The sequence below is a fragment of the Protopterus annectens genome, chromosome 14.part0 (assembly GCF_019279795.1).
Source record: "Protopterus annectens isolate FY-2018-M chromosome 14.part0, PAN1.0, whole genome shotgun sequence".
Lineage (NCBI taxonomy): Eukaryota > Metazoa > Chordata > Ceratodontiformes > Protopteridae > Protopterus > Protopterus annectens.
Genome location: NC_056748.1, coordinates 154034960 through 154047656, shown reverse-complemented (window position 1 = coordinate 154047656; position 12697 = coordinate 154034960). Strand labels below are relative to the sequence as shown.

The following is a 12697-nucleotide window of genomic DNA, read 5'->3' as shown; positions in this document are numbered from 1 at the left end:
CCAGAACTCTTTGCAGCTCTGAGCAGCTCCTTCTGGACACCTAGAAACCAAACAAAAACATTGATAAACTTCTTTACAAATATAGTATACCCCATGCATGGAACAAACTACCCCTTAACATCCATATAATTTCTAACATAAATCTCTTTAAATCTGAACTTAAAACTTTTCTCCTACATGCCAACACCTGTCAATGCAATGATCCCACTTAAATCCCACCTTACTACCTCTCACACTTTTAACTCACCCACTCACTGTAAGTGTCCTCCTATCTCATTTGCATCTCTTTTTAAGTTGAATAAAAAACTTCTAACTTTTGTACTGCATGTTATGCACATTACTGTAATGTTTACGTAAACTTCATTCTCAGGCCTTTTGTAAATGTCTAATGTTCTCATTATTGTAATTATTGTAATGTTTGCATAAAGCTTCATTGTCATATGTTTTTCTTTTCTGTAACTTTGTAATAACTGTTTGGAGCTTTTCTCCTCGGGTCTCCACTGATAATGGGCCACTGGCTCAGTTGGGCTAACCTGGTTAACAAATGACAAATAAATAGATGGGCAGCCCTTTGCAGCTTTCTTCAGCTATTCTTCTACAACCACAGTTAGCAAAGGAAGGTTTCACATCATCTAACTGTCCACAGATCTGAGTTTGCTTGAGAATAAATCCAGTCCCTGCACCTTCCCAACCTCTAGCATTAGCTACTAAATGCCTCTCTGATGGCTTAATTCTTATTTAACTGCTATAAAAAGCTTCTTCGCCTAATATCCTGCTATTATGCTTTCTTCTCTTCAACTACTGTATGAGAATCAACATGTTACACTACACAGCCACAGACAGTTAACCCACACTACAACTTTCACGCTTCTTTCAAAACTTTTATTCAATAATATGTTCCTCTTTTATTTTCTTGCCAACTTGTTCATACGCAGAGTCATAACGAACACTGTGAATGTGTTTTAGAAGAGTGAGAACTGATGTTGTTGTCATAACCTTGGTTACATTTACACATTGAAAAGTTGTATACAAAAAGAACCTTCGCCATTTCTTACCTCGCCAATGCTTTGCCTTTCCTGCTTGTCGTCACAGGCACTATAGAATGGTTCATACGTTATCAGGTCAGGGCGCTCAATGTCATAAATCGCCTTAACTTTTGGAATAGCAGCCAAGTCCTTATAATCAAGAATCTCGTTATCCACCTTCGCCTGTAGGAAATGAAACCAGAACAAAGAGCTAACGGTCACGATAATTACCACAACAACCACACATGCTTAACGTTTATTTAGTTAAACAATCAAACTGTGTTAAGTTACCTATACAAGGGAAAAAACAGAACAAAGAGCTAACGGTCATGATAATTACCACAACAACTACACATGCTTAACGTTTATTTAGTTAAACAATCAAACTGTGTTAAGTTACCTATACAAGGGAAAAAACAGAACAAAGAGCTAACGGTCACGATAATTACCACAACAACCACACATGCTTAACGTTTATTTAGTTAAACAATCAAACTGTGTTAAGTTACCTATACAAGGGAAAAAACAGAACAAAGAGCTAATGGTCACGATAATTACCACAACAACCACACATGCTTAACGTTTATTTAGTTAAACAATCAAACTGTGTTAAGTTACCTATACAAGGGAAAAAACAGAACAAAGAGCTAACGGTCACGATAATTACCACAACAACCACACATGCTTAACGTTTATTTAGTTAAACAATCAAACTGTGTTAAGTTACCTATACAAGGAAAAACAGAACAAAGAGCTAACGGTCACGATAATTACCACAACAACCACACATGCTTAACGTTTATTTAGTTAAACAATCAAACTGTGTTAAGTTACCTATACAAGGGAAAAAACAGAACAAAGAGCTAACGGTCACGATAATTACCACAACAACCACACATGCTTAAAGTTTATTTAGTTAAACAATCAAACTGTGTTAAGTTACCTATACAAGGGGAAAAAACAGAACAAAGAGCTAACGGTCACGATAATTACCACAACAACCACACATGCTTAACGTTTATTTAGTTAAACAATCAAACTGTGTTAAGTTACCTATACAAGGGAAAAAACAGAACAAAGAGCTAACGGTCACGATAATTACCACAACAACCACACATGCTTAACGTTTATTTAAAGAATCAAACTGTGTTAAGTTACCTATACAAGGGAAAAAACAGAACAAAGAGCTAACGGTCACGATAATTACCACAATAACCACACACACAATGTTTATTTAGTTAAACAATCAAACTGTGTTAAGTTACCCATACAAGGGAATGTGATCAGTGACTTTTGCACACCTGCACCATCCTTAGGCAGGTAAAATTCTTAAATATAAGAGTGCTGTTATTAACCATATTATCTCAGCAAACTTAACAAAATATTTAGCTAATAAGCACATGTAACAGATATCATGAATGAAACATTACAGTGAAAGTTTGCCATAAAAGTGGAACTCTACATGGTTACTTTTATCTTTTTCAGTTGGAACTAGCTAAGGAGACATTATCTGAACATGCATTAAACAGTTTGACAAGGACAGAACTGGAGCAGTATGTTTCCACATCTCCCATTCATATGCATTTTCACTCTGATTTCCTGAGCAGGGTTAAATGATACCCTCAGCAAAATACAGACGCTACACTGCTGACAGACTAAGGGTTCAGCAGTAAGCAGGACAGGAGCTTAACACCAAGCTATTTTTCATAGAACTGAGTGCATTTCCACTGCCACTTAACATACCACTCCCATCAACAAAGTGACTTTGATGCTACTGCAAGGATCTTCTGTACACAAAATGCTTAGACAAGGTTCATGCATTAACTGAGAAAAAATGCTTTTGGGGAGTGCACTACTGAGCCTTTCATGTTTTCTTCTTGTGTTACTGCCTGCTGGAACACCACTTGTAATGAAGTGGTGACCTATGCCTGACCTACAAGGAACTCAGAAATGCAGCTCTGGTGGAGCTGCTATACATCTGCAAGTCAAGCAGCATGAGGGTCACCCAATCTTGGGTTCTAAACTTAGTCAGTGACTCAAACAAAACATGCCAGAGAGGCAGAGTGTCTCAGAGATTGCTTGTTCTTTGGAACAAGCTTCCTGTTCCCATTAAACAGAGCCCTTCCCTGGCTGTCTTCATACGCAGTTTGGATAAATGGATGAGGAATCACAAATTCACACCTGGATTAGTGTTGATATCCCTTATGGACAGGGGCAATCTGTAAGACACGCAATGCTCAAGTGCAAATCCATGCCATCCTCTTACCCCAGGGGCCAGAAATTGGGTTATATTGGCTAGGCTTGTAAGGGCCCTTAAGCCATTAGTCTAGTACTCTCCTATGAAACTGTAAAGCTATGAGGAGAAGTGAGATGTAGCAGACAATGTTTTCTGATGCTCTGGCCGCATTCTGAATGGATTATTCTCATTATTACTATCTCATGAGCTAAAACGTCTAACAAGTGAAAACGTTTGGATCCTGTCCAGTAATTTCTTTGTCAATGCAATTGTGCTGAAGATGGCATTTGACATAGATTTATATTCATGCACAAAACAATGAACCTTGCAATAAGGGATAAATCACTTCAGTGCAGCCTTCTTGTACATGGCAGAGAAATGTAAGCACATTCTGTACCCCTTACTGCAAGAGTCAATGTATTATAGCACTGGGTATTGTAAATCAGAATTCACCTACACTACAGACTCACCACTCTAGATTCAAAGACAACCTGGCTGCCTAGCACATGGTTAGGCGCTACACCATAATTATTTTGGGGGGGTAGCATAGTGGAGTAGCCCAAGAAGGTAAATGGGTCTCTCCTACAATATGCTTGATGAAAAATGTACTTCTTTATCTGTCTCTTTAGCACCCATTTTCAACTCTACCACAAAAACTGCCATGGCGTGCCATATTCTGGGAGGGGCGGCCGTTGAAATTGCAAAGAGTAGATGTGCAAACACAAATGCAGGTGAACAAATCCTAAGTCTAAAGTTGTGTTGCTTCAGACTTCCCCTCCACCCACTCCCAAGAAACCAGAATTGTACTGTTAACAAACATAAGAAGTAGGGATGTTGGAGGTACAGGATGGAAAAGATTTTTAAAAGGTGTAACAGTCTACTTTGGAATTAAATGATTTTCTGTTTGAAACAAAGTTAATTTTTGGAGTTTCTGGGCTTACAGTATCAGGTCAAACACTTCTGACAGGGCATACAGAGCAGAACAACGTACAATATATAATTTACTTGTACAACAAGGAATATTTACTATGACATCTGAGTCTTGCTGGGTTTATCTCAACACATTAGGTCTGGGGTTCCATGGAGTTACTTTGTTAGATCTTACTGTTTGCTATGCTACAATGCTCCATGGCATTGTGGAACAGAAGTTCTAGTCACAATGCCTTGGGCAACAATATAGTGCAAATGGCTCAACTTTGCCACCTTGTGAAGCCCTACACTGTTGAAAAAGGAATTCTATATTGACCTCAGGTTGTATATTTTTGGAATACTAATCTTTTATATGCTTCTTTTACCCCCATCAAGTCTGCTAACCAGCTGGCCCATCTCAATGGTGACATCCATTTGTTCCCCTACAGGACAAGAGCTGATTGAGATGCAATCCTTAGGGGGGTCCATATACAGGCTAACTCAGCTCCTCCCACAGCTGACATTACATGTTCTATAAAGGATACTGCACATGAACCCAGACTGGTAGAGCCAAGCACACATATTCCCAGGCCGCAGGCTGAATTCTGTACACTTGTCATCATCTGATGACTGGTAGCAATGCAGTGGAACAGACCTGCTCTAAGGAAGGGCAAGATGGTGGTGGCCACTCACTCTTACCCTATACTTCTGCCCCCATCCCCTCCCAAATCCCAAGTCAATAAGTGCTCCTGGGTCATCAGGGCTGCTTTTATGGGTTTTCCCATCTTGTTTTTGGAGCTCTCACAGTCCAAAGTAAATTTAACTGGCTTACTTATGATTAAATAGTGCAGTAATGGAAGTTGATGTAAATCATACCACATTTTCTATTTCTGCTTTCGTTCCTTGGTGTCATAACTACTCATGGGTTCATAGGTTCATAGGTAGGTACTAGGCTATCTGCCCGAGGACATTTATAAGCCTAGCCAGAGTGTGTCGGCTTTCGCCACTCCATTGATTAATTAACTGAGCCTCTATCAAGCAGAGCCAATAAAGTGATCCCAGGGGTGTACTTTCTGTTACCCATCCACTCGTCAAGGCTTCTCTTGAAGAGTGTTAGTGAGGGGCTCTGCCTAATGTAGTTAGGAATTTTGTTCCAAAGCATGGGGAGTCTCTGTGACAGGAATCTATCCCTCCAGCATGTTCTATTTATTGTTGTGGCGAGGTTTAGCTCACTAGAGCGCGTGACTCGCAGTGACTTGGACTTCTTTAGGTGGAGCATGTCCATCAATTCTGAGTTGGACATGGCTTTGTAAGTCAGGCAGAGATCACTTCTGAGTAAGTGATATGCCACTGAGTACAGCCGGAGTTTTTTCAGTCGGGCTGCATAGGACATATGTTTGAGGCCAGTAATCCTCTTGGTAAGGTGATTTTGTGGTCTTTCAAGCTGTTGGAAGTGTCTTGTGAGGTACATCCCAAATGGGGCATTGTACTCTATGATGGGTCTGATGAGTGACGAGTAGAGGGCCACTATAACCTCTTTATTTCTAGATGCGAACCCCTTAGTAATTAGATGGGCCACATAGAAGGATTTCCTAACTACTTTGGCAATATGATTGTCAAAGGAGAGATTACTATCTACCTGGGTCCCCAGATCTCTTACTAAGGGGGCTGCCACCTATGTGGTAATTCGTGGGTGGTTTGTTTTTCCCAAACGGGATGACTATGCATTTTTTGGCATTTAGCTTGAGGCCATGACTTTGACACCAGGTGTCTGTCTCAGTAAGGCCTTTTTGGAGGATGTCCGTGTCAGCCGGAGAGTCAATTATGGCTCCCAGTTTGCAGTCATCGGTGAACTTGGTTAGCCATAGTCTTCCTGTGTTTGCCTGTACGTCTGAGAAATATATGCCGAACAGTAGGGGTCCCAGAACTGAGCCTTGTGGGACACCACTTGTGACTGGTTTAGAGTCAGACCTGGAGCCCGCTATTCTTACCATGTGAGTTCTGTCTGTAAGCCAGTTGGCAACCCATCTTGTGACATAGGGGTTTATGTTCAGACTGGTGAGTTTTTCTATAATACCCGAGTGAGGAATGGTGTCGAACGCCTTGGCGAGATCAAGGTAGGCTGTGTGAACCACCTTTCCCTCGTCTATGGCCTTGGTAACTGTCTCAAAGAAGTCACCCAGGTTTAGTAGGCATGATCTGCCCTTAACAAAGCTGAACTGGGTCGGGTCAAGTGTTTGGAGGTTCCCAATGTCTTGTTAATGAGTTCCATGATGATGCACTCCATAGCCTTGCAGACCAGGCTAGTCAGGCTTATGGGGCGATAGTTACCAGGGTCAGTTGTGGCTCCTCCTTTGTGGAGCGGAATAACCATTGCTGTGCACCATTCTATGGGCACGTAGCCTGTGGAGAGGCTGAGGCTGAACAGCGTGTTTAGGTGGGGGGTTAGTTCGTTCTGTAGTTTGTGCAAGACGCAGCCTGGGACACCATCTGGCCCCATTGATGCTGTGTTTTTGGCTTCTGAAAGGACTGTTTTCACCTGTGCTTCTGTGATTTCCGGGACACTACACTTTTCCGGTATTGTTGTGGGCCCTTTTGAAGGTGAGAGGGAGGTGAAGTTTGCACTGAATCTATCTGCCAGTATGTTGGTAATATCAGTAGGTTCAGTATATTTTGTGCTATTTTGCACTATCTCAGAGCATATCTGCGAGTTGCCACTTAGATTTTTGACATAGCCAAAGAAGGCTTTGTGGTTATCTTTCGAGTCCTTGGCTATTTTTCTTTTGAAGTTAGCCTTGAATGATTTTATGAGGGACCTTAGTTTCTTACTGATACTGATCAGGGATGTCTTTCCTTCTTGGGATTTGCTTTTTTTCTGAACTAGTTTCCTCCTTTTGTTGTATAACCTGTTTATGGCAGGGGTCCGCCAGACTGGTTTCCTTCTCTTAGGGGAGTGAGTCTTGGTTTTGCTGGGGATGGCACGATCCATGCATCCTTGTAGGTGCTCATAGAGTGCAACTGTAAAGGATTCTGCATCTTGGGCAGTGTTATCCTTTAGCATGGGGGCTGTGAAACTTACCACCTCTGACTTAAGTAAGGTGAAGTTTGCTTTAGAAAAGTTTTTCACTGTGGTTTCCTTGGTTGGGGGTGGTGGTGGGGTGTGGACATCCAGGGTGATTACTTTATGGTCTGATCTAACTAGTGACGGGTTGACCTCCGGTACGGAGCAGCTGTTGCTCATGTTGGTGATGACCAGGTCCAATATGTTGTGGCCTCTGGTAGGGGAGTTTACCAGCTGATCCAGCGCATTTAAGATGATAAATTCCAGGAAGTGCTGAGCCTGGGAGTTTGTATTCAAGTAGTTTTCCCAGTTAATGGTAGGGTAATTGAAATCTCCCAATATCAGGGTGTTCGGTAGGACCTTCATGTTTTCCAGTGTCTCCAGAAAGGCGGAGTGGTGGTCCTGGGTCATGGAGGGTGATCTGTAGCAGGCCATAATTTGCATTGCAGATCTGCCCAATGTTAGTTGCACATGGATGATCTCAGAGGTATCATGCTGCGCCACTAACCTGGAGGTGTGGGTATCTTTGATGAACATGGATACACCCCCTCCTTTTGTGTTTCGGTCCGTGTTCTGTGGCCGAAATGTGTGGTAGGAGTTGCAGCCCAGTAGTACTGGAGTGCTCTCTGGAGCCTTGAACCAGGATTCAGTTACTGCACAGATGTCGCCGTTCTCCATACTTAGGAGTGCTTCGAGCGCATGCATTTTAAGATTTAAACTCCTGACGTTGAGTAGCATAACCCTCAGTTTTTTACTTGTGCTGTTTACGGAGGTGGGTTTGAATTTTGAGCCTTGCCTAAAAAAGGCACTATGGGGGCAGCAAGAGCCTTGGCCAGTATTCGAAAGCCAAGAGGCGACAGGTGTAAGCCATCTCTTGCGAAGCAACGCGGCTTGTCGAGCATGTCACCCCAGGCTGACAGACACTAGATCCCCTTTGAATGACACCAGAAGCTTAGCCAATTGTTGAAATTGATCATTGTTTTCTTTGTACTGAGGTATCATCCTTGGTGAGGGCAGGATGCTACTCAGGGTCAGGGTCATATCCGCCTGGGCTACATGATCAGAGAGCTCTTCCATGTCTCTTTTCATGTAGCCCAGGGAGGTACGGCTCAGGTCGTTCACACCAACATGAACAATGACAGAGTCATATTTGTACTTGTTCTGGGGTGACCTGAGTGCTTGTATTATATGGCAGATTCTGGCTCCCGACAGGCAGCTAAGAGTAACCTTCTCCTTGTCCAGCCTAGTGAGTGGGGCGTCAGTGTGCCTGACTATTGAGTCACCTATTACTAGTGTGTTAGGTATGTTATTTTGCCTTAAGGGCTGTGATTGTGCGGCACATTGATTTTATGTTTTATGTGTTGTCTGGTTTGTGACGGGAGGTGCAGGTTTTGTGGGTGTCTGCTTTGGAGCTCTCTGATGCTTTTGCAGGTTTTTATTTAGAGCCTCAGGGTATGATTTTGTGTATTTATGTGTATCTTTTGCCAGTGCTGGTTTAGTAGGTCTATGTGAGGCTGGAGGTGTGGTGCAAGTGTTAACCTTCTCCTCATGACTGTCTGTTCCAGTCTTAGGTGGAGATACCTTAGCCTCCAGTTTGGCTGTATAATTGCACCTCTCACATATGTTAGTGTTTTGTGGTAGAAGGAGAGGGCTGTCTGTGTACATGAGGCAGTTGTAACATTGCCTCAGGATACCCAGATTCACCAGCTGGACTGGAGAGTACACCTGAAGTTGCCCTTTGGTCATGCCTGAAGAGTAGGGTGAGCTGCTTAGTCGCTTGGTTGGTGAGGGGTGGATAAAGAGCCTTGCCCTGCTGGGCAGTCAAGTGTCGGGGTATATTAGTGCTTGCTATTAGGTCTGAGCAAGTGCTGGACTGTACAATGCTTTTTGAGTGCTTAGGTTGAGAGTTAGACTAGTTTCAAGTGAAAAACTGAAGGAGACTTAGTGGAGCCGGGAATAATTTAACCCTGGCTAACTAGATACTTCGCATCTTTTACACTCAAGAATTCTGCAAAATAATTGGTGATGGTGGTGGGGGATAAAATCAGGTACAGATTTTTAATGCTGCTGTTATAGATGCAAACAGTTACAGTTAGAATAACAGGTTTTACATTAGCATGCATTTTTCTGCACGATATGAAGTCTGAAACTGAAATGTATGTCATCATTTGCTGACCTCAGCCTTCAATGATTTCCCAGAAAGTTACAAATTTTATGAGGAACATATCAAAACAGGGGATCACAGATATGGAGATTCTGTGAAATTCTTTACAGCTGGGATGGGAGTTATGTAATTACTGCTTTATAGTGGTGACAAACTTCTTTATACTTCAGATCGCTTATAGATGTGCAATAAAGAAACCTCATATGTAGAAAGATTCTGTGATACTACCACAGTGATGATAAAATTCATCTGTCGTGTAATATAGCTCTCAATAATGAGCTAAATAAAGGCAAATTCATTTCCACAATGGCCTCTTCCTGGAGTACAACAGGTTTCTCTAATGTATTCCTCAACTTCATGGCTCTTTTCCTCCCTATTTACATTGTCCTCTGTAAAGCAACAACAATAAAGCATTTACAATTTTTATAATTCCCCTTACTTCTGCAACAGAAGCCTACCTTCTCATACTGTGATGGTTTCACTTGCAAAATTATTCTCTCATGTTTGAATAAAGCTTGCTGGAGTCGCCCAATTACTGACATCATTGAGGCCAGGCAGTGCAGGTACTTTTTTTTTTTAATCAGTTCCCTCCCCCAGAGTGACATCACCACAGCCATCATCTGCTTCTAACTAAAATAATAAGACCCACCCATTCTGTGATGGCATGGCTCCCTTGTCCTTCCCCCAGCCTGAGTGCTGTTCATTTTATTCAGTAGTAGTGTAGTAACACCGATGTTTGGAAACACAGAAATTTGGTATGCATACTTGTACATTCTGCACGACAAATGATGCTTAGGTGGTGTATCGCTTGCATACTTCTCTGTTGTATTTGCACCAGATACTGCTAGTGTGCAGTGCGGGAATAGAAAGATTAAAACATTACCCTGGTATCAGAGGTGGCAGTGCAACATATTTATAGTGAGTTAACATGAGAGTAGCTCTAAGCAAGCACCATGTAAAACCTGAACAAGCACCTAGAATTATTCAGTGCAGCTTCCACACCTTAAGTCTGAAAATGAATACACATACTCACAGGAACAGGAGTAGCTGCATATTGATGGCTAAAGGTGTATGGGCATGTCGGGTGGTTACTACACTGCAAAACTGGTATGTAATGGTGGAGGTATTTGGAAGGCATGAGCAAACACACCAGTATATTAAAGCCATAGCACCAATTGAACTGGAGGCTGGCAAATAGATTTAGTAAGGGATTTTGTCCATGCACAAATATTTCAACAGTGATTCTTTGCAGTGGCATCCATTATCTGATTCAAGGTAAGTTAACCTTGATGTCCTTTATTTAAAAAAATCAATAAAAATTTACTTTGTTATAAGTGACTTCTGGACACAAGAAAAAGGAAGGGGAAAATATAGCAATGTGGTTTGTATGTACAAAGACAAATCCAGGGACACTGCAAAAGATATTTTTGCAAACCAACCAGTGGAGTAAAAACATATGAAGGCAAACACTGCATACCAACACACTTTGCACATGTAAATCTCAATTTTTAACAAGGTGGAAGCATGAAGTGATACCTTAACACTTAAATTAATAAAGATCTAAACTGGTTAATAGTATAAATTTATTTTATTTATTTATTTATTTTACATTTGTTGACCGGGATGGTCCGACTGGATAAATGTTTTATTCTTTAGCTCCTTGGTGCAAGACCTTACTGGATGTGATTGCAGTCAAGTAAGGCCATGGCCATAGTGCAGCAAAAAATGTCCCCTCTAACAAAGGAAATGCTAGAGCAAAGATTAAATTACATGAGTCAAGCACCCTGTTGAGATCTGCCAATCAATGGAATTACCAGGTCAGATTACCCTCAGGACTTTGACAGCTAGGGAAGCTAAGTGTTATGGGGGAGGGGAGAAGTAAATGGACTGGAATTCATTGTCTCACAAATTAGTGCCATTTAAACTAAATTAGAAAAAAAGGCAGCAGTAAACAGCACTTTGAGTGTGTTCTGTGGCATTTGCACTGTTTCTGTTTTAAGTAGTCATCCAGCAGCAGGGAATGTTACTTACACTGTTCTATTTTACTCAGTACTTTGTAAGCATGCAACATCTATGAAATGACAGGAACTTTAGGCAAACAGAGGCCTGCATGATGTAACATTTTTGAGCCAAACAATGATTTCTGGGATACTGGATGGCAACCTGATTTATCCAAACCACGTCAATATGACAGCCTCCAGGTGGTCAGAGTCTGGAATTACATATAAAAATATTTAAAATCCTGTAAATAATCCCAGAGTGCTGTTAAAGTATAGGAAACATCATGCCATGATGTTTTAAACATGTTTTTTGAGTCTGTGGGTGCGGTACTCCACTGGGGCTCTAGCACTGATGTTTCTACAAGTGAGGTGGTATTAAGTACACCAATTTCTCTTTAACAAAATGTCCTGTTTGTAGTAATGAGAAACACAGGAAGTGAGTTGGGAATTATGATACGTTGACAGACCCAATGGGTGCAAAGCCATGAGTGAGTGTACACCAAAACAGGATGAAACATTCAGCAAAGCAGAGTTACAAAATGAAGTTATTAGTGTACCCACAGGAGGGGTTACCACATCCATTACTACACACACACACACACACACACACACACACACACACACACACACACACACACACACACACAGACACACACACACACACACACACACACACACCACATGTCAGGAATCTCAAGCAGCATGTCTTTGGAGGTGAAAGGAAGCAACAGCCATCAAAGAAAACAAACACAGGAAACACACAAAAAGATATCCATATCTCCATACAGACCAGAATCAAAACCATTATTTAACTGGGAGTTAAAGTTGAGAGAAAGCACTAACTAGTTCTCTGTGATGACTATAAGACAGGCATCATAGATGACAATGCTGGCGCTTACCCTTCTGATGGCTTGACCATAAAAGGACTGCTGTACAATCCAAGGGAAGTTAAGAAAACATTAGCAGAATTTACTATGATAGACTTGGTATTTATGTGATTACTACATACTGACAGTCACATTAGCCTTGACTGGGCAGAACCAAATTTTTAAAAGTGACCAAGGATGGCAAAGTATAGTATGGTCATTCACACTGTGTAATACTTAATGAATGAAGTACTGTTGCACTTGATGCATATATAGGACAAAAATGCACTTGCCAGCTGAAGTGTCACTCCTTGTCCATAGTGATGGCATCAGTTTACCTTTTTTAGAAGCACAGAAGTTAACATGTGCAGCAACAATGCTTGTTAGTGAACTGCAATAACTTTACATGTAGATAGACATGGTGCCATAGATAAGG

The 12697-nt window shown here is 41.5% G+C and overlaps 1 protein-coding gene across 30 annotated transcripts in view; it reads right to left on the bottom strand.

The window, feature by feature from the left end:
• Positions 1-12697, bottom strand: part of ABLIM1 (actin binding LIM protein 1) — a 2317257-nt gene that overhangs the window by 610234 nt on the left and 1694326 nt on the right. For all 30 annotated transcript variants that reach the window (XM_044055908.1, XM_044055914.1, XM_044055911.1 and 27 more), the window contains exon 10: positions 1056-1208. In XM_044055908.1, the coding sequence (XP_043911843.1) occupies positions 1056-1208 (153 nt within the window). The remainder of the gene's footprint in view (positions 1-1055; positions 1209-12697) is intronic.